This window comes from Stegastes partitus, unplaced genomic scaffold, assembly GCF_000690725.1.
Source record: "Stegastes partitus isolate 25-593 unplaced genomic scaffold, Stegastes_partitus-1.0.2 Scaffold617, whole genome shotgun sequence".
In the NCBI taxonomy this organism is placed as follows: Eukaryota; Metazoa; Chordata; class Actinopteri; family Pomacentridae; genus Stegastes; species Stegastes partitus.
Window position 1 is genome coordinate 265120 of NW_007578348.1, and position 22657 is coordinate 287776.

Here is a 22657-nt window from a genome sequence, read left to right on the forward strand (position 1 = left end):
TAAAGCTACAACTGATTGTCAGTTTTGAAATAGATGAGTTTCTCAGATCTGTTGGTTTCTAAACCAGTGTTCACATTAGTCTGCATGTTGATCATAAATTGTGCTGTATATTTGGTTTATGAACCCCATGGGCCAGATAAATGAGTTGAAAACAGAACATGCAGTGTTTGGAATGTAGACACATGCTGGTGTAGGTGGACTAAGTGTGACCTCTACTAGCCCCTAATAATAAACTAACAATGAAAATGGCCAAAGGTGTAGTTTAAAGTGGAATTAGCAATTGTAAAGTATCTTGTATATTGTTTCATAAACATTCAAAATAACACAGCTATCTATTTTTTAATTGTGAGTTACTGTATTCTGTCATTTCTCCTTTCTCATCTCTGCCTTAATTTTAGATGTGCTACTGACTCAGAGGGTAATAATTGTCTATCGATGTCCATTTAGTTCCTTGTTTGATTCATCCCTATTCCTGGCGTGAAGATTCGTAATGACATCCATTTTAATGTTGGACAGTAAAAAACAAGGGGCATGTCCAGTAGTAACACTGTGGTCCTGAACAGGAGCGGATCAATGAGTTTGGTGGTTCACAAATCATAGAACCGCACAGGCCTACAAAAAGCTGAGGGGAAGAGTGTGCGCTGGTCTGTGCTCACACAAATACCCATTCAACTTCTCTGGCAGATTCAGCTGTACTGGGGTGGCGCCAGGGGGGATGTGCATCTTTGCTTAATGTTTTCCCTCGATGGAGCAGAAACATAGTTTGTTTTAGTCCTGTCATGGCCTGTTGGGGTTTTACTCGATGGTGAGATGCCCTAATACATATTGATAATCATACAGTGATGGTAATGGTAATAAACCACCTTTGTCACAGCACTCAGGCATAGGAGAGTAGAATGGATTAGCCTGGGTATTATTTTCCCTTTCTTGGCCATATTTCACTGCTGCTCTGCGAAACACTAAGCCAAGCTCATTGCATATTCTGCAAAGCACATATGGTCTTGTATTAAAAATTTGGAAGTAAATCCAGAGTTATGAAGCGGCAGGAGCAGCACTTGGAGGCCCAATGCAGCAAAACAACTTAATGTCAGTCACTAATCTAGTTGCAGGTGTTCAGAAGAGCAGAGCTCAATTAAACCAAATTGGCTTTCACACAGTTATTCAAATTAGTTTAGAATCAAACCCTCACAAACTAAATATGCTTACCTGGGCAGAATTGCCCTCTTCCCTTCAGCTCCCTCCTTCTTCCCTCTCTCCCTTCCTCCCTACACCCATACCAAGACACTGTCAAGATGGGAGGAGCTGGAGTAAAAATGAATTTACATTTAAATCAGCCTGGGAGGTGAACAAAAATGTGATCAGGGTCTGTGCTTTTCCCACTGCCTTAATCAAAGTTTTGATGTGATGACACACACCCCATGAGGAGTTGCCTGGCGAGTATCTCAGGAGAGGCCTGAGGTAATAAGTTATTAATGTACTGCCCACGCTGCAATTAAGCATCAATTAAAACCACAGGTTGTGTGTCTGACATATTACCAGACTCCAAACCTTTTAAACTTTGCCCAGACTTTTAGCTCACTTCTCAAAAACTAGATGTCATTTCCAGGTTGTAATGCAGAAGACTGAAAGTAAAGTTCAAAAAAAGCTATCAAAAATACCTAATGAAGGGACATTTTCATTGAAAAAACCCCCCATATTTGTCTTTTAATTGAATATATGTCTGGCAAAAGAAAAGCACTGTTAAAAATGTTACGTTCATCCTTGTGTACAGTCCAGGTTCGGTATGGTGTTACTGTGTTGCCATCCAGGATTATATCTTTTGCTATGAAGTGCACATGTGCCAGTTGGCCTGGATGATGAAGGATATATAAAAATGTATACAATTAAATTATATGACTCTCAAGGCATAAGTTGTTTTTTTTTGCTTTGGAGCTTTTAGTGGTTTTGTAAATTAGATGTCACTTTTCGTGAATGGAAGCATAACAGATTTGAAGCCAAGTCTTCTCTGCCATGTGATCATATTTCTAGAAAGAAAATCATCTGTCTTCTTTTGTGGTCAACACCACAAAATGCCAAGTAAGCCTGTGCATCTCAAAACCCAGCAGCTGCTTTGTAAAATTTAATTGCAAGATTCATAATTTTCTCTCAAACCTAATAGAAATTAAGCACGCTGTAGTTGGTGGGTTGAATTAATTGCATTACTTAAAAAGCTGCATTCGGATTTGCTGTAACAGATGAGGTGCTGGTGCTGAAATCTGAATTTCAATGACTGCCTGTTGGTGACTCCTCATATGCTGGATCTATGAAAATGTTCTACCTTATAGCATAACTTTTTAAGTACAGCTGAGGCTGACAAAGTATGAAGGCAAGTTTGACAATTTAGAGCTGAGTCTGACAAGCTGAATCAGAAATGTCAGCCTCACTTTTGTTCTTGCTGGTTTTTAGTTCCTGCACAAATTTTAACCCCTATTCACATTTTCTCTCACCATATACCTTTGTATTTTTTTCATCTTTTGATCTTGATTTTTCTCTTCCTATCTGTCGGCCTGAATATCTTTCTCCCCCAATACATTCAGTGGTCCGGTGGAGAGGAGGATCAGTCAAACTACTCCATTCACTTCATATCAAATTGGGCATATTCTCCCTCCATATCATCCTTCTCTGTCTGTGTCTCTCTCTAGCTCTGTCTTCATTCCTATATCAGCAGAGTCTCTGGTGGACTGAAAACAGATCAGTCAGTCAGTCCAGTACATCCTCTTACCATCCAATCTCACTGTTTTCCCCTTGATTTTATCTTCGTCTCTGCTTCCTCTGTCTGTGTGGATGTGTGTGGGCCTTAGTTTCTGCTTGTCTCACTGTCTATCGCTTTGTGTGGCTTACTCTCTCCGGTCCAGTAGATGGGGATCAGTCAAATCCACTGGGAAGTGAACAGCATGTTAACAGCGCCCCAAGCACCTGTGGGAATGATGGCCAGGGATGGGAGGCCAGTTGAGCCTGAGTGAGTCTGCCACTTTCGGGCCGGAAAGAGAAAAGGCCCAGTGATCTGCTCGGTCAGACACTCACACCTGAGGTTGCTAACAAATTTGGAAGAAATTACAGCCCGTGGGACTGTTGAGGCAAAAGAAGGTGATATTTTCTGAAATTGTGACCTCTGTTTAAGAATGGAAGTTACCCCAAAAAGAGTGCCAGATGAATTCAGAAGGCAAAAGTAAAAAAAAATAAAATAAAAAATTTAAAAATGTAAAAAGCGGAAGGTGACTGAAAACACTTCAAAGCGCAAATGTTGAAAGAGTCCTTTTTTTTTCCTGAAATCATGAGGTGTGAAAATACAGGAAACTTCAATCAGTGCAGTTATTTAAGGAAAAAATGTCTGTATAAATCCCTACATTTGCAAGATGTGTGTAATCATTTGCATGAAGAAATATGCTGCAATTATGCAGTGCAGTAACAAAGTTAAAAGACAACTTCTCTGGAGGACAACCATGTAAACAACCTCTCATTTATTATTTAACATAGAGACATGGAGAGCACATGAAGGGGCTTGAAGGTAATGCTTGATACCGAGGGCTAATGTTTTGGCAACTTTGCTTCAGATCTTCGGCCAAAAGACGCAAGGTTGTGTACTCCGTCTGTGACACCGCATCACACACAATTTCTGTCTAGTAGAAACTTTGCACTGCAACCTACTTTACTGATGAAATGCCTCCAAGGGAACATTAATGAGCAATTTTCTGATAATACAAACCCATTACCCTTAGCCAGCATAATACCAACGGTTCATTCTGTGAATATAAACCTTGTTGCTTTTTCTCAGAAGTAGATTATATTGAGCTTTTTTTTCTTTTTCTTTTTTTTCCTATGGCTGACTCTGAAATGCAACGAGTTAAAAGCGATTCTATCAAAACCAGCTGAAAATAAAATTGCAATTTCTGAGTCAGAATTTATTGATTTAAGACCACGATTGCATGATATGGAATACAAGCGAAACATATCACAGAAAAATTATATTGAATGAAAGAACAGCATATACTTAAAAGTGGAAGCTTCTCTAAGAGGGCACTTAAATCTGTTATAACACTTGACTTATACAACAAGTTAACAGTTTATAGTACTTTGGCAGTGCTTTTCATCATTACACACTTGCATTCTTACTTTCAAGTTTCATAATTGCAAACTCTCTGGTTCCTATTCAAGCCTTACCAGTGGCCTTGGAGATTCTTTGCAAACGAAAGTTTCAAACAGGCTTTCTGTAGTTTTGGTTGTCATAAAAAATAGACTTTTAAATTTAATTCTTGACAAAATTCAACCTGAACATCACATGCTTCCATACTTTGGAGCTTGCTTTGCTGCATCTGTATGAACTCACCTTTCAACCAGATAAGACAAGATAAGACACAATCATCTAATATCTGCTTAACCTGCAAAAACAATTGTAAAATGTATATTTTAGAATCCAATTATGTGTTAAAACATGTTGTTTAAAACTGTTGTTTTAACGCATAATTACACAACACATTCCCATCATTTATATTTACTGTCATTTAACTCTTGGTAAGGATGCGCAAATTCAAGCCTTCCCCTGAATTGGTACATTCTCATGCATCCAGGAAGGCTGGATTAAGCTCTAAAACCTCTGAACCATATACTGCACATCAAAAGGATGTGTGGTATAATGGGAAGAGTGGCAACTTTGCTGTTTAACCAACCTAGTAAAACTTTAGCACACCTTTTGTAGATCGAAATTGTGGAAAAAATTACAGATATCAAGTGAATTTTCTATTACTAAATGTTTCAAACCACAGTAATCAAACCACATATTATATGTTGGACGGGATAGGGGTCGACCTGGTAGTTTTTATTGCAGAGGCACACTAGCTGAAAACTCTGACAATAACATATTTTAAGGCCATCTGACATGATAGATGAGACGCTCCTGCAGGATATTACCATTTTTCTCTGGTACCGCCTTTCGTCCAGCTCTCTCTCTCAACCTGGTGCTTGAATCCTATAAATACTGAGAGAGTGGCAAGCTTTTAAAGTTTGCTCAATTTTAACACTTGTCTTGACAGCACATTTTTGTTGTTCCTTTTCCCCCTGCAGACAGCACAGTTTGCATTGGAGCTGATTTTGTGACAGGGATACATTTATCATGTAATAAAGTGATGCAAGCTGTTACAAAACGACAAAATGAAACTCAGCGACTGTGAGTCCTGTATAGTAGTGAAGAGGAATTGTAGCTATTTCAGGGTTGTTTCTTGGGCTTTGCTGCCAATGATGTCCTGTTACAGACACAAATGTTCCTCTCGGGCTGATATTAGCTCAGTGTGTGTTTATGAGAGCGAGAGGGAGAAAGAAAATAATTCAGATTTGTTATAATGGTGAGGAGAAGACCTTTTCCTCATGCATTAGCTAGAAAAATATTTCTGCAGAATAGCATTTCTTATAATAATTTCCAAATAATGATAATTCCCTTATACATATATGTGTGTGTATATATATATATGTATATTCTTTTTTTTTTAAAGCACATACAATATGTATCAGCATTACAGTTAATATGTTGATCACTTCAGCTAAGCTTATTGCTCTCAGACTTAAAAAAAGGAAAAAAAAGAAAAAGAAAACAAGCAACATACAGTGTAACTCCAATTACATTTTTAGAAACATGTTATTTGAACACTGGTCTGGCTGATGGTATTTCTCAAATTATGGCATGTGTGTGCAAAAGAAATGCAAGAATATGCTTGTAAGTCCAGATATTTTTATTCTTGTATAAACATGCTGCATGCATAATAACTGTCAAATGATATCTGTATGTTATTTTACAGTGTTTTACTGCCACCTATTGTTAAGGTACAGGACAACAACTGGTACAAGACTCCTGAACATATCAGAAGGGTTATAGTCATCAATCAAGTCTAAATTGGGAAGTTTGCCATTAAAAGCTACCTTCCATCACGTATTCTAAGACTTGTTGTAGATCCTGGGAGAATAATTTCTGCATCATAGTGTTAAAAAAAAAAAAAAAAAAAACACTAATCACACAACAGAACAAACTTCCATGAAGTAGAACTTGATACAAGGTAACATCTATTAATGGTAGAAAGCATAAGGGATATTTGATAATAATACAGTAACACAGATAATTGCTATCATACTATTAAAGTCTGCATTTTCAATAAAGGTTTAAAAAGTGTATTTCATGTAAAAAAAAAAAAAGAAGAAGAAGAAGAATGTGATCCCATGCATAGTCCTCATGAATATCCTATTCAAGTGCCTTGAATGCTGCAAAGCCAAACATGCAAGTAGTTTTCTTTAGGTGCCATGAAGTTTGTAAATGTCCCTCCTTGTCTAGCATGAGTTTAACTGGCCATTACAGTAAAATCAGAACGTGTTGCCACTCAAGGCTGTAAAGGCAACATACTTCTCTAAGGCTTGGCTTTTACAAGTTAAGGCGACCAAAGTTTGGAAGGTTGTATGCTTCAGACCAGGCAGGGTGCTGTGCCCCATCCATTTCTGAGGCAACTTGGTTGCTACTGTCAAGTCTGTGGCTTTCCCCACCAATAGTAGCATTACAATCAGGGCAACGCCGCCTTTCCATAGCCCCCCCACACTCTGTGATAACATAGACGTGGCCATTAGGACATTTGTACCAGTGTCCAGGTGGCATTTTCATGGCGGAGACGATCATCTTTCTCTCTTCTTCACTGATCCCCAAGCCTGTGAGTGGCAGCTTCTTGTCTAGTTCCTGTAAGGCTTCTTTTACTCTGCATTGGTCTTGCTCAGTGAATTGGCCAGGCATTTCTAGAACATCTCTTATTTTTTGTGCCTCAGATTGAATTTTGTCAGCTTGTCCTCTCTGGTCTGCTAAATTGCAACGGGCATTGAGTTCAGCCAAGAGGGTGAGTCTCCCTAGCTCTCTCTGCAAGTCAAAAACCTGTTGGTCTGTGAAGTTTTGGTGGTAGGCTTTGAGCCAGCCCGCAAACTCTGCAACATTCTTCTTAAACCTGAAGCCATGCCTGGACAACATGTTTTCCTTTTCGATCTTAAGTAGCTTTTCAACTCTTATTAGGAAATCCATCTTGTTTTCTAAGACCCAAAGATCATTTGCTGTGAGATTGTTTTTTTCCAGTCTGATCTTGATATGTATATATTCCCCTTGCTCATGCATTTCATGGAGGTGAAGGTTTTCCTCCCACTGGTCTTGAAGGGTCTCTCTGCGCTCTTCAATATCTGGCTGCTGTTCATTTATCTTCTTCTTGACCATCTCAATCTCAGCCAGACTGCGGTTGATGTGAGATCCATAGCGTAGATTCTTACGGATTGGAGTTCGGCACTTGGGACATTCCTTGAGTTTTATGGCCACCTGCTGTCCTTCATTTGCCTGGTTGCTGTCCTCCATTCCCATGTATGTATCCATGGCTGTGTATTCAATGATGTGTCCACAGTCCTCTAGCTGAATGAAGCGAGCGTCAGGCTCATCTTCAGTGCCAAAGAAGATCTCAGTGACCTCATCGTAATCACAGATGCGACATTTGCTGGGACATTTGTCGCCACACAGGCCTATGCATGGGTGGCCGCAATTCAGGATCATGGCACAGGGTTGGGTGCATGGCGGACGATCACATGGCTCATGGCAAAGCTTACTGCAGTTCTGGTGAGGACAATTCCAGGCGCATGGCTCAACGCAAGGAGCACAAGGCTCCCCGCATCGCTTCATACATCTACTGTGGACACAGCAGTTCTCACAATTTCTCTGACAGGGGGGGCAATTGTTCGTGCAAGGCTTGCTGCATTTGTGAGAACAAATCAGGAGACGCTCACATTTGTGAAAACAAGGGAAGTGGAAGCGCCCCTGATAACATTTGCTACAGGTACCATGACAGGCATGACCACATTGTAGCTGGTGCTCACATGGGGTCCTGCATTCAGGTTGCTCCATGTGTGTTTTGTAAAAGCAAGCATCTTGCTGGCTGTGTCCACATTTGAGCCTTAAAGGGACCTTCACCATGCATCTACTGGTGCATGGTGCCCCACAGACTGAATCACATGGATGTCCACAGGGAAGCAACTTCTGGCAGGGCTTCTGGCATTCAAATTTTTCTGGGTCCTGGTGGCATGGAACCATTTGTGTGTGTTGACACCGGGGTATGATCTTTTCAACCTTCACTGGACATTGCTTTGGACATGGTTTATAGCACACAAGTGTGCACTTGTGTCCCTGTTCACATAAAATCTTTTGGCAGTTCTTGACACACTTGTACTCCTTGTGCTCTTGGTCATACGGGTGACAGACTCTTGAGCAAACATGGCCACATTCCAAACGGAACTCACAAGGCTGGGTGCAGCCCCCTTCAGGTGCTTGTTTGAAGTCCTCAGCACTAGATGCTTTGACCTGACGATCCGGATGATTCTGGCAGCACAGGGTCAGAGCCTGCCCAACCTGGTCATTCTCCCTCAAGGTGTGGAAGATGTTGCTCCACAGTTTAACTTGGCTGAGCATTGCACTGTTGCCAATACAGTAGAGAGCTTTCTTGGCACGTGACAAGGCTACACAGACACGGTTGGGAATGTTCAAAAAGCCAACTTTTCCCTGCGGGTTGCTACGGACCAGAGACAGCAAAACAATGTCATTCTCTTCTCCCTGGTACTTGTCTACTACATGCACTTTGACCCCTGAAAACTCCTTGGCAGGCATAAGTTTGCGTAGACAGTGGAGTTGGCCAGTGTAGGTTGTAAGGATGGTAATTTGCTCTGGTTTGTATTCCTGCAAGAGAAGATAGCGGCAAAAAGCAACAACAAACTTTGCCTCATGAAGGTTCTGATGGCTTCTTCCATCTTTGATCTCTTCTTCCAGGTGGCTGTGCTCCACAAAAAATAAATTGGTTTTAAGACCCTGTAAAAAAAAATAATAATAATAAAGCACTTAATAAAACATATTCCATGTTATTTTTAGATATTTACAATTTTTGTGTTGCTAAATTTTGTATGATTTAAATGCAAAAAAAANTAAATTTTGTATGATTTAAATGCAAAAAAAACACTTTTTTTTTTTTTTTTTTTGCAGGCAGGGAAATAGATATTTACCGGTGAGAAAAACCAACTGAATGAAGACGCTGCAGGAGTCAAATCACAATACATACCTTTATGTTTTCATAGTCCAACACAGAGGGATGGTTTTCGAGCTCTGTGTAGATGTGTGGGGTCAGCAGACGGGCAATTTCTGGCCTCATGCGATGCTGGAAACCAAACAAAAACAGCAACTGAGACAGAGAAGGAAATCACAAAGACATGCTGGCGTGTATGCACAACTGCAAACACACACAAAAGCGCAGCAATAAAAGTCTATCGCTTTCAGCTCTGTGTTTGACTACATCATTAACATTTTCATCAATTGCTTTGGCAAAAAGTTCAGTAGACGAATATTTGTAGAAGCACAAACCTGGTAGTTGAGTCTGATGTAAGGCAGCCCCATCTTCACAAGCCTCTCAAACATGGACATCTCCAGGTTGAAGTTCTTAGCAAGATCGAACACTGTGGCACTGGGGCGCAGCTGAAGGAAAATCATATGTTTAAATAATTTTAATGCAACTTCTTTTTTTTCTTTCTTTTTTTTTTTTAAACGATTTGAAAAAAATAATATATACATTTATGTACCTGAAATTTAAAATGGACTCTTGCCTATTTTCAGGGTTTGCCTTTTTTCATAAAGGTGGTGATTAAGGTAAACTGTAAGGTTTCCTGAACTAGATTAACACATTTAATTGCATTAGATAGTTCAACATAACTTATACGTAATCGAAGTAAAGAACGGATAGATGTCTTTCCTGATCACGTGTTTAGGTTGATCCAATAATTTGTAGTTTACTGATAATTATCCAGTTCCTACACACAGGTGAGAATCTGTAGCAAACCTAGAAACAATTTTCTGCTCTGGGTTTGTCCTTTAGAGTGACGAGATGGGAATATAGAATGTATGCAAATGTACTCTAACTTTCTTTTGCTGTCCTGTTAGGTTTTTTGCTGCTTTGCCTATATGTGTGTGTGTGTGTGTGTGTGTGTGTGTGTGTGTGTGTGCAAATCTAATTTAGCGAGAGGACAGAGTGTGATTGTGCATGTATGTGGGAGGGGTGTGGGGGAGGCAAGACAAATTCTAGTATAAATGTGAAGCATTGTGTTCCGCTAGATTCAACACCAAACCTGTGATTAATGAACAGCACAACAATGCCAAAGCTTATTTTACTTGGAAAGTGTGATCCATCCACCTCCATTACATGCTCAGGTTTGGGTTCCACAAAAACAAAGCTCTGAATACTTGCTCGTGGAGTCAAAATAAATATTATCAAATGCTTTAAACCTATCAAAAAAAACAACAACAAAAAAAAAAACAGACTAACTCAGATAAGTGCCATCAGAATGATCTGTTTTCTATACACATCTCTTTTTTTGTACCACATCTGTACTAATTAAGCTGATCATACGTTAAATTGATATATTAAAGATGATTCAATGTTTATGTGTTTGCTTACAAGTTAGTCAAACATAGTCAACATTTGTCTGGAACATTTAATTGCACTGAGTTGTAGAAAACAGTGAAGCCTCGGGCAGAGTGGTAAATTACTTTTCATATTAATCGGATGTACGCAATGTATAAAAAATGGCTATTGATTTCCAAGTCGGGGTTTAAATAAAAACAATTTTAAATCAAATTCTATTTAAAATTCACTTCTTATACTTGCTGAACTTTCTGTAAAACTGTAGGAATTCGGGTTTGTTTATGTAGGCAAATACATGCATAAATCCATACATAAACAGGGTACAACAAACAAATATTAGTTCAGAGCAGATACAAGTTACACAGCAAGAAGAAACTGGGACTGAATATTGAGATGTGTGATAGAACTGTGTGTTGCTGCGATCACATGCTGCAGATTGCTAGACAGGCTGCCTGGCCATATGTCCTTGGCAGGCCCTGACAAGTAGTTGTATAATAGTGTACTGGTGTCCAGCATATCACTCCTCACTCTTCTCTGCTCTGTCTCTTGTAATGGCTAGGATGCTGTTTTTGCCATTTCTCTCAAGGCAAAACAGACAAATGCAACAAATACAGAAAGCAACACAAACGCACAAAATCCCTTGTGATACGCTGTCCTCTGAATGTTTACCTAGGCATGTAAATGGGAAAATTCAGTTCGAGGTGTTGTGGTGTTGTTAAAAACACAGCAGTACAAAAAACAGTTATGCTGAGTTTAATGAGATGGAAGCCCGCTAGGAGTTCAGGAAGCATTGCCCTTTTTTGTGTCTGCGAGAGCTCTTACCTGCTGGTGGTCGCCAATGAGGATGAGGTGTTGGCATGCTTGGCTCAGCGTGGTGATGGTGTGAGCCTCAAGAACCTCTGCAGCCTCTTCTACGATCACCAGGCGTGGACGCACTTGCTGCAGTGTCTTACGGAACTTGGCCGCTCCTGTTGTTGTCATGCCAATAACCTGATAGACAGGTACACGTTTATTTACACACAATACTAGCTTATCAACTCGGCTTTTTATCACTATTCTATTGCAATATTCTGTTACATTGCTGAAATTACAAGTATATTATTACTTATTGTACTACCAGTGTATTTAATGGACTTTTTGGGACGGTGTGTCTATAACTCAGCTTTCATCAACCTGTTATACCTGAGCCCCCCAGTTCTGTCTAGTTTTTTCAATGTCATTTATTACACAGTTTTTCTTTCTTGCTGCTTGCTAGACGAGAAGATTGACACCATTTACATCTCTGGACCACAATTATGAAGCTTGGACGCATAACTCAAAACTTTCCATTAATGTTAATATGTTAACTGAGTATAACTTCGTTTTTGATAAAGAAGAGAACAGTAATGTATTATATCACATCAAATTATATGTTTACTTCTCATTACTTTACATCAGGTACATTTAATTTAAGGACATTTTGACTAAAAGGTCTGTGGTAGGACCAGAAAACACTCTTATTCCCACTATTTAAGACTCCAGTTATTCTGTACCGTGGCGTCTCTAAGAAGACAGAGGTTTTCGTGTCGTTTTACATCAGCCAGTCTGTCCACTGCATTCTGATAGGCCTGTTCAGAAGTGAGAGCTCTGGTGTTAAGCTCCACCCTGTAGCGCGACACCCACAACCTGCAGATACAAAGTCAGTTAATAATGGTCCAACACTGTAACAAATGAAACAATTATACTGAAGACTTGAGACTCATTCTTAGCATCTGTTAGGAACACAGAGAGCTTATGCTGGGGGGGGGAGCATAATGCTGTGATACGTGATATAATAGTGTAGGTAAACGTATTATATGTGTCTTGGAAGAAAATTGCCTTATTTGTTAGTTAAATGATACCTATGACTGTGCAAACATGAGTCCTTACAGTCAAGTTCCACAATAACAGAAGTTTGGAGTTAGGTCTTGGCTCTCTGTGGTGAGAAGATCCTCTGGGATATGTTTTCCTTGTGATTACTTGACTTAATTATACGCACTGGGAATATACTACTTCTACGAGACGAAGGTCGCTTAGGGGATGAGAGGAGCAAAGCAGAAGAAGGAAGAAAAATAGACAAGGAAGGACAACAGAAATGAAAGAAATATTTCAGGAGATGTATAAATTATAAGAGATTATAGGGGAAGAGTTGAAAAAGAGGTGCATAGTGAATAAAAGACAGAAAATCAAAGACCTACCGATAGAGCCTCCATCTGTCTTGCAGACTAAGAGTCCACACATCCAAGACGTTTCTTTCCTCCAGTTCAGTCATAGCTGAGGTCTTCCCTAGCTCTTTCTTGATTCTGTTCTTCATCTTTTTCCTTTGGGCTCCTTGTATCTGCACAGATCAGGGTAGGATAGACTTTGAACCTCAGACTGTCATCTTATCTGTTTTGATTCAAACAAATTAAAATAAAACAACTCAGTTTGACTGAGATGAAAAAGCAACATCATAGAGGATGATGTTTTGATGAAGTATACGGAAGATGTAGCATGATGAAAAAGGGATAAACTTTGAGTATTTGGAACAACAGTGGTGGAGAGGTGCATCGTGGTAAAGAAGTTTTAACATTTTGACAAGAGTCTCCTTTGGAAATCACATTAGCTAACCATCCATCCATCCATTATCTATACACCGCTTAATCCTCACTAGGGTTGCGAAGGGGCTGGAGCCTTTAAGAGTTTTATGAGTAGTGTCCTGAAAAAGCATGCATGTGTATAAAGCAGGTGATTTGTGACACACTACTGCCAATAACCTTAGGCTATTCTATTGCATAACAGTTGGTGGCAGTAATGATGCCAAGAAAATTAAGCAATGCGCCAACAACAGGAAGATGAACAAACATGGATTTAAATAACATGTTGGAAAGCTAAACCTGTAATGATATGGCTCTATTGGTCAGCTCTTGGAATTAATCAAAGCATGAGCATACATCTATTAAATCAATGTAAAACCAATCCAACATTGTTTCTAAATGAAAGTGCTCTCAAATCCATTTGTCTGATTGAACGGGTACTGCAAAAATGTTAAACTGTGAAAGAAAAATCTCCTAATTTTACCTTCCATTCTTCCTCACGCTGTTCAGCCTGTATGTCAGCTTTATCCAGGTTCATAGCCAGCATCAGCTCTTCCACTGCTCTGACAGCCTCCTCCATGTCTTCCTTCTTCCTGCCATCTCTACCACCTCTGGGATCAAAGTTGTCTTCGATAATCCTCTCTGCCTGGATCAGATCTGCCTCCTCTGCGATTTCAATGAGGTCCTCTTCATCCACCTCCATTGCTTCCTCTGTTGTAACACATTCAAGTGAGTATCAGCATGGGAATTATTCTATTCTCAAAGTGCAATAACTGCACATGTTATTGTTTTTTACTGACAACTTATAAAGTAGCATGGAGCATAATAAGGCATAAGATACTCACATACAGAAGGATAACAGGCATGAGGTATGAGTGAGGGATAAATAATGCAATAATTCAATATACTGTATGTGTTGTGTTTTCCATGATAAATGGTTCATGTTGTATATAATCTTTACATACTGATACTGACGAGCTGATCTAGGTGTTGGATATTTATTATTATTCAGCAACATAATCCTGATGTAACTGCTATAGTTTAAGTTTTGATTTTCATTTTTGCTGTTTTAAGTCTTCACTTTCACAGGTTTGTTAGACAGTTATTAAATACTCCACTGTTTCAGTGACACCACTTGGAGTAACAAACACACCTTCATATCCATACTCTGTCTCCCTCTGCAGGACGACGGTGGAACCCAAACCCAACCACTCCATCATCAAACCATTCTTCTTCTCAGTCGGGATCTCAAATCCACCCTGTGTCTACAAATCATTAAAAAGACAGATGAGTTTGCATTGCTTTCTATTTTGTCTAACTAGCTCAGGTTACACACATGCATTAAATACGGATTTCTTATTGAATATGGCTCACAGGTCGTAGATGCAGACTGTCCCAGTGTTGGTTTGAAATGAACCTCTGTAAGAAGCTTTCACGAATTACACCTTTCAGAGAACACTCCAGCTTTATGCTCTGTTCCTGGAGCTCCCTCTCCTCCTGACACAGCTGCTTATGAATCTGTTGAACAAGTGGAGAAAGCACACAAGGATGTCTTTAAAATACTGCATTACTTAAAGCGATGTAACATGAAACATATGATGTACTGAGTGACTTAAGTAGATAATGTGCAAAACAAGACATCCATTGGATAAATGTAAGGCTTCTATAGCAAAAAGCATCAGTCTACTTTTTGTGAATTACTTGAACCTATTATATCTTTTCATATAGCCAACAACTTGACACATCAAGTTAAGTTCTAAGATTCCCCCTGCAGTTTAATTAGCATGAGCTCACCTCATTATATGCACCACGCAGGTGAGACGGCAGCGTTCGTCTGAAGTTGTGTGACTGGGTCAGTTCCCTTAGATTAAACTGCTTCAGGATCTCACTGTTGCTGCGACCTCCTACTCTCACTATGCCCTTCTGCAGAAATTTATGAATACCTGAAATGCAGAGTCAAACAGAATGCACATCACATCCAATAAAACTGAAAGCCTATTTGTATTTCATTATCCATTCCGGGGCACAGATCAGGAGCGTGCATTGAAAAATTATTAAATACAACTTGAAGTAGATGTCCAAAAATTATTATCTGTATTTGGAATAAAGACGCATTTTTCCTTGACAAGTGACCTGACCAAAACATTTAAGTAATAAATACAACAGACTGGATGCTATTATGAACAGGCGTCTGTGTTTACCCTCAAGGAACTGATCCAGGGCATGGTTAGTGTAACACACTACCAGCATCGGAGCTGTGCCAAGTTCATCTCTCCAGAGGCTTTGATTGGTCAGCAGAGCCTGAGCAATCTTGAGGCCAACAAAGGTTTTTCCTGAGAAAAAGGGAGCCATAGAAAAGCTTGATTTTTATGTATTGTAGGACAACATTTAACTTTGCATTTCTTTGGATTCTGTCATTTTCGAAAAATATGTAAAGTACATTTACACATACACGTTTCATTCACAAATGAATGAAGTGATACCTCAAACAATGACATTAAATTTGAAATTATTACCAGTGCCAGGGGGTCCCTGTATGATGGCCAGCTCCTTTGTGAGGGCCAGCTGGAAGGCTCTCATCTGAGATTCATCCAGCCCCAGCTCTTCCATTTTTGGCCAAGCCTCTGCTTTCAGGCTGTGAAAGGGCAGCATTCTGTCCTTGTAGTTAGGGTCAGCAATGGATGACAGGTCATAACTGTCTTTTCTTTGCAGATAAGATGGTGGTCGCACTTCTGTGCTGCACTCCACAATGTACCTGGAAGCATTGGTGAACCTTATTAATATGTTTCTCGAAAGAAAGAATCTTTGAATTTAAAATTTACAGTAAAATTCACTATTATAATCATTTAAAAGATCAGTTTATTATATCACTTAGCTGAACAACAGCCACTGCATTGGCTAAAATCAGCTAACATGAGTTAGTTCAACCAAGAGAATGGTTTTAGCATCAACCCCACCAAGTACACTGAATGCAAGTTTGCATTTTATTGCATGTGCATTATAATTTTTATTCGTAAAAATAGGAGTTATGTTTCTTCTAGATGCTGCATAGGCTTGCTTTAAGTGCAAGCTCAAAAGCACCATGAATTTTGCTATGAAAAACAATGGAAAACAGTGGAAGAATGGAGGAACTGATCTCCAAATACCTTCTGTAAAGGCAGAGGTTAAAATGAATGCAGCACAGTATAGGAAATTCACCTGATACGGTCTGCAAGTGAACTGCGACTTGGGAGAATATTTGCTTACAAGCAAGACAATGACCTAAAAGCATACAGCCAAAGCTACATACAAAGGGTTTAAAGACAACAGAGTGAATGTTCTGGAGTGACCGAGTCAGAGCCCAGACTTTATCCAACTGAGAATTTGTGGCTAGACTTATCACGGCTGTTCACTTACGTTCCTTGTTCAACCTCACAGAGCTTTGGTAGTTTTGCGAAAAAAATGAATGGGGTTAAATTGCAGTGTCCAGATGTGCAGGACTGATTGAGATCTATCCAAACAGGTTCAATGCTGTAAATGCAGCCAAAGTGAAACTCTACTACGTATTTACTTGAAAAGGTGAAACAATCAATTATTTTTTGTTTTCTATTTTTTAATAATGGACATTACTTTTTTTGTAAATTCTTGAAAAAAAAAGAAAGAAAGAAAGAAAGAAAGAAAGAAAGAAAGAAAGAAAGAAAGAAAGAAAGAAAGAAAGAAAGAAAGTGACTACAATTCAATGTTGAAAAGCAATAAAAGGTTAAAAACTTCCAAGGGGAGTGAATACTTTATAGGCACTGCAGCTCTGAGGGAACCAGTTTAATGTTCTATCACTTAGGGAGACAGATGGCCAACAAATATAATATATTGTTTTTCAGTTTCTGTGAAGGGCACTGGCGGTACAGACAATAAACCAGCATTTGAACGCATCCATGCATGGCAGCTTTTTGGGAATAGTGAGATGGCTCATGCCAATTACGGGCGTGATTGCTGAACTTGCTTTTTACCTTTTCACCCCCACACAGCCCTATCAAAAATATACACGAGAATTGTTTTGAAAGTGCTGTAGGATTTTTGTAAAAACTATGGCCTTGACAAAAAAATAAACAAGAAATCCAACACTCCTGTACAGCACACACACACACACACACACTCTCTTACCTCTGAAAGGGCAGGTCGGCCTCCTCCTGCTCCTGTAGGCCCTCTAGAACATACCGATAGGCCTCAAAGTAGGCAGTTGTTTCAACCATCACGAACAACTGATCTCTCTGTGAGATATAAAAAAAATGTACTTATTTGTATAATTACTACACATAACACTATAATGCCCTCCACCTGGTTCCTTTCCTGCATGTTACATTCTGCATCATCTCAGCAAGGCATTAATTACACTTCTAGAGGCTGTAGTATAGCGTGTTATAGTTATGCTAAGTGGATGTTTTGTTATTTTGCTCACCCCGTTTATTTCACCATTTACAGGGTATATTAAATATTGAAAACATCCTTAAGTATTTTAACAGGTGTACCTAAAAAACTGGATACTCAATGTACGTTTCAATAATAAGTTTTGTAAATTAAGTGGCCAAAATCAGACTGTAACATCATGTATCCTCAGCAACTGCCTGCATTCTGCCCCTATCAGTAGGTGTTACACACAATGCACAGTCACACCTGAATTCTGGTCAACTTATATCTGCTTTCCTCTGTGAAGGTAATCTGGACCAGTCCTTTCTTCAGGGCTTTGGGGTCTCGATCAGACACTGTCGCAAACAAGAAGGTCTCGAAATTATCACACGACAAGCAGACCAGAGAGCCAAAAATCAGCCTCTTGGAGTTTTCCCAGCATACAAACTGTGGGGAAAATGAAAGTATTGTTAATATGCATGTTTTTATATGTCTTTATATTCAATATTTAAATAGGAAATGACAAAAATAGGTTTTAACATGTCAATCCATTTAAAGGCTAACCTGAAGTGGCTTAGTGTCAAACTGGACTATGTAGCCAATGCCTGTCTGTGTGCATTTGGGCACCATCAGCTGTGTGTCAAAATATAATCGGATGTCATCAAAGCGCTTTGTCCTCAGCGGCGTATCAGTCCGTCCCATGTTCATCTGATTCTGGAGCAACTGATGGATCCCCTCACGGAGTGGTCGCACAAAGTCTTCTCTGAGCAGCCGGAAGTGCGTATCCAGGTAGATGTGGGTGTTTGTATAACGCTGGGAGGTGAGGTTGGGTCTAAGGAACGGCCTGTGGTCCTGCTGAAACTCCTCCAGAGTTGGGTAGATTGGTATGGACCTGAAATCTTGCTCTTCTTCTTCACCTGGGTTACAAATAGTGAGAGTTTGTCACTAAAACTGCCAAACTTACAAACCAGCCAGATGATGTTCTGGCTAATTGTGCAGTGTCGGCTTGAGGGCAGATTATCAAAATGTGTAATAGAAAAATATATATGTATGATTCCAGTAGAAATATCCCTGAAAGCTAATTACCTGGGTTTACACCACCAGTGGGTAGGAGCGCATACGTATCCCTGTCTGAGCGCAGGGTACCTTCCCTTGATCTATCCTGGAGGTGTTTAATTATGCCCTGAAGATTCTCTATGGTTTCTTCTGTCTGAGGCTTGATTTCCTCGCCTGACGCCCTCAGGCTGTAGATAGAGGCTTGGAGCAGGGTCAGTAGCATACTCGCTGTCTTGATGGAGCTCACAGGGAAGGTGCTGATCACCTAAAAAGCAAATATTGAAGACAGTTAGTAAAGGTATTTAATGAAAGAATTACACAGAAAGCATGGGGAAAATCTATTTACACAACAAGCTTTAAGCTGCGATGGATTTCTACAGTAGTGATAAATTTCACAAGATTTCTGGAGTTGTGTTTTTGTCTTTGTTATTTTCACCGGTTTGAAATGCAAGGGGTATAACTCGTTTTTAAGCATTAAACTTGAAAATTCCTCCAAATTTAAAATTTGATTCTTTCTGATTTAGATAGTACTATTTAATGTTATAGATAATGCTGTCTGGTTTAAAAAGGCTTTTAAATTAATTATTTAAAGTCATATTTGGAGATTTCGTTGTCCTTTGCTTACAATTTTACTTCATCGACTACAATTACAGAACAAATTTTGCTGCAAAGAAGGCCTTGATAAAATGAATACATTGTACTGTGCAAACTTCTATTTGTACCTTTTATTAAAGACATCTCGGTTATTTTAATGCAGGCAAAATCGTAGTGTATTTTACATGTATCCCTTCATTTATCCTTCAGCTAAAGCTATTACACAACTGGCTTTACTCATTCATTTCTCTTTTTACCTCTGATGCTATGACCAGGATGTTTTCCAGGTGCCGTGGGTATTGTGCTCTGCGGGCAGCGTTGAACTCTGACACCATGCCCACCAGATAGTGAGGCAGGACGGTGCGGAAGAACCCTGAATCTTTTATGATGCCACCCAGGTGCTGCAGGGTGCCTCTGTCGGCCCGTGACTTGAAGGCTCTACTCAGTGCCAGGCAGAGAAGCTCGATCAGATCCTGCCTCATTTTTGCCTCACTCAGCATAGTCGGCAGGGCAGCGTTTGAGGAGAGGGTAATGGCCACCTCGGAGGGGTCTTTTTCTGTGAGTTCTTCCAGTTTTTTATAGCCCAGTCCTCTGCCCTGTGGTGCCCTACCTGTGCCTACAGAATCTGATCTTCTTCCATTCTTCTCTTGCCAGCCCCTTGCACCGTTTCCTCTCTCACCTCTCCTTCCTTCTCTTCTGTCCACGCTATGTCCACCTCTCCTTGCCCACATATCTGCCACCCCCTGTCTTGCTCCTTCTCTCTCAGCTGCACTTGGCTCTCCATTTCCTCTTCCCTGTACTCTCTTTCTCACTGCACCTTCCCTTTCATTCCCACTTCCTTGTCTGTCTCCTCTTTGTGCATCTCCTTCACCCCATCTCCCTGCTGCTGCTCCTCCTCCTCCCTCACCTGTCTCCACCCTGCCTCCTCTTCCGGCACCTCTTTGTCCTCCTTTCCATGCCTCTGCTCTTCCTCGTCTTCCTCTCCCACGCATCCCTTCACCTCCTCTATCTCTTTCCTCCCTTTCACCTTGACTACTCCCACGACTTTGTGCTCTTCTTCTGTCCCCTTGTTCTCGCACCCTATCTCCCTGTGCACTTCCTTGTCTTCTCCCTCTGCCTCCATGGGCATTCGCATTTTGTCCAGTATCAATATCTAGGGGGAGAAAAAAAACATTTCTATAATGAGACCTTGAAAATGAAAGCCTTGGTTGCTCAGGTTTTTGTTTGATTGCAACCGCATACAGAACGCTTACCATTATTAGGTTCTCTTCTGCCCGTTATTAAAGTCAGTCTGTCCATGGTCTCGCATGTGGTAGCTCTTAAAACTGTGGTTGGTAAGTGGCAGGGAAGAAAGGAAAGGGAGAGTAAGCAAAACACATTAAAGCACAATAAAAGAAAAAAGAATCTGCAGGATGTATTGCATGGGCCCATAAAAATAGACCGCACAGTGAGGAGAATGGGTTTCAATCACTGTGATGTACTGTGCTCTCTTCTTCATCACCACACACACACACACACACACACACACACACACACACACAGAATATAATTTGCAAGGTCAAAGGAGTGTATGAGTCAGATAAGAGAGGATGATCCCACTGTTTGCAGCTTCTGAGAAAATGAAAGCAACCATTGTTTTTCCATGTCATTTTATTGTCAAATGAAGCATGTTTTGTTTTTTGTGACATAAATCTAAATGTCCATCATAGTGCTTCACACTATTATGAGGCTATAGCTGAACCATGGTGGTGTTTTGAATTCTAACGGTCTATTCCATTGCATTTAGAGAAGTGCAATGACTAAGCTCCAGTGGATAGTGCGCCCTCTACTGGATGCTGACCTACTGAGCTGGAGTTTAGGTTTCTGTTCACCAGAAATGACTGGGAGCTTATCACGAAACAGGATGCCTTTGATATGTTTAGAATTGTAGAGACACGCCAAGGTTTTACACAAACAGAGCTATTAAATGCAAATGACGTGTAGTTTCGATGATCAGTACGCTTAAAAAATAAATAAATAAAATTTTTAAAAAACAACAACTCAGTCTTATTTTAATAATATTTCTTCATAAACAAGGCTGCTCCATCCCAAACGCAACGTAAAAAAGACAAAAAGAAAGAACTCACCTAAACGAAAAATCCACTTGACATTAATGTTTAAATGTCCAGCTCTACAAAGTTTGACGTGTATTTTTGATGATCAGTTTACATGTTTATTTATCAATATAGCATAGCATATCTGAAAAACACCAACAAAAAAACATGTGCCTCTGCATCTCAAATCCTTTTCCAAACGCCACGAACAGAAAGAAAGAAAGAAAGAAAGAAAGAAAGAAAGAAAGAAAGAAAGAAAGAAAGAAAGAACTTACCGAGAATGAAATCCTCTCGACTAAGGAAGTAGGTCAGTCTGATTTCAGCGTCTGCTCCTCTCGATCCAAACTCCGCAGCTTCTCAGAGGCTCTGGCTGCTCAGCTGCTATTTAAATGCTTTGTCATTTTCGTTTTCGTTTCATCAGAACAACCACACCTAGAAGGTTGGAATTCAGATAATTACATTTGTTTATTAAATCGCTATCTGATGAACTGTGTGATCCTTTGCATTTGCAACTGTAAAATTACAACAATGCTATACAATTAATATGCGATATTATACAGCAGAGTGCTTCTGTCTCAGTCATACTGTGATATTCTCCTTATTGCTGATGCATTATTGTGTGAAAGCAGTGTTTGAATATTTGTGGTTTAAGTATATATATATAAATAATCTGAATGTGCAAATTAGGCTTGTTTTTGAAAGCAAATGCAAATGTAGCATTGAAGTAAAAAGTAATTATTTACCTTTGGGTTAAAAGATTTCTAGGCTGTTGTAATGAAGAAGTAGAAATAGCAGATACCCAAATAAGGTAACACTAAATGTAGGGTAAACCATAGAAAGAGTCAAAATTAACTGGCAATAATCAAATGATTTTATTTTTTAAATTTTCAAATGACACATCAATTCCGTATGTGTTATGTCAAAGTTAAGTTGCAGTTAAAGTAATAGAAATGTCTAAATGTAAAAATAAAGGTAATTTTATTCATCAATAACAAGTTATATTGATTAAAATTACTCACAAGGCAACTCTGTGAACAACAGAAAAGTATAGGTCAGTGGACAGATACAAGAACATTTCCAAGTCACTGACTGTTCTTTGGAGTACAGGTAAATCCATCATATAGAAATGCAAGGAATAAGACACATGCATATATCTGCCCAGAGCAGGCCATCCTCAAAAACTGAGGAGAGATTAATGAGGGAGGCCACCAAGTGACCTATGAGTCCTCAGAAGAAGCTACAAGCTTTAATTGCTGAGATACAAATGTTACACAGGTTCTTTACCAGTCAAAGCTTATTGGGAAATTTGCAAGAGAAAACCATTGTTAAATGAAAAAGAACAAAAGCTCATGTTAAATCTCAAATACAGTTCACCAGAAGACAAGTGGAAGACTCTAAAGTGAATTTGAGGAAGGTTCTCTGGTCTGATGGGACCAGAATT

At 39.6% G+C, this 22657-nt stretch overlaps 1 protein-coding gene across 2 annotated transcripts; it reads right to left on the bottom strand.

Moving 5' to 3' along the window:
- Positions 1-5741: 5741 nt before the first annotated feature.
- On the bottom strand, positions 5742-21582 carry znfx1 (zinc finger, NFX1-type containing 1). Of its 2 annotated transcripts, none has more exons than XM_008289471.1 (19): positions 21492-21582; positions 20377-20448; positions 19381-20276; positions 18560-18794; positions 18038-18390; positions 17741-17920; positions 17231-17337; positions 15607-15845; positions 15292-15423; positions 14885-15033; positions 14465-14608; positions 14244-14349; positions 13575-13801; positions 12713-12852; positions 12029-12161; positions 11319-11486; positions 9443-9553; positions 9144-9239; positions 5742-8896 (listed from the first exon to the last, which is right to left on the bottom strand). In XM_008289471.1, the coding sequence occupies exons 2-19, from the start codon at positions 20420-20422 to the stop codon at positions 6443-6445; spliced, it is 5916 nt and encodes a 1971-aa protein (XP_008287693.1). In that variant the 5' UTR covers positions 20423-20448; positions 21492-21582; the 3' UTR covers positions 5742-6442. The 2 variants fall into 2 exon arrangements, with proteins under 2 accessions (XP_008287693.1, XP_008287690.1); XM_008289468.1 differs by having other exon boundaries at positions 14244-14355.
- Between the last annotated feature and the right edge of the window lie 1075 nt (positions 21583-22657).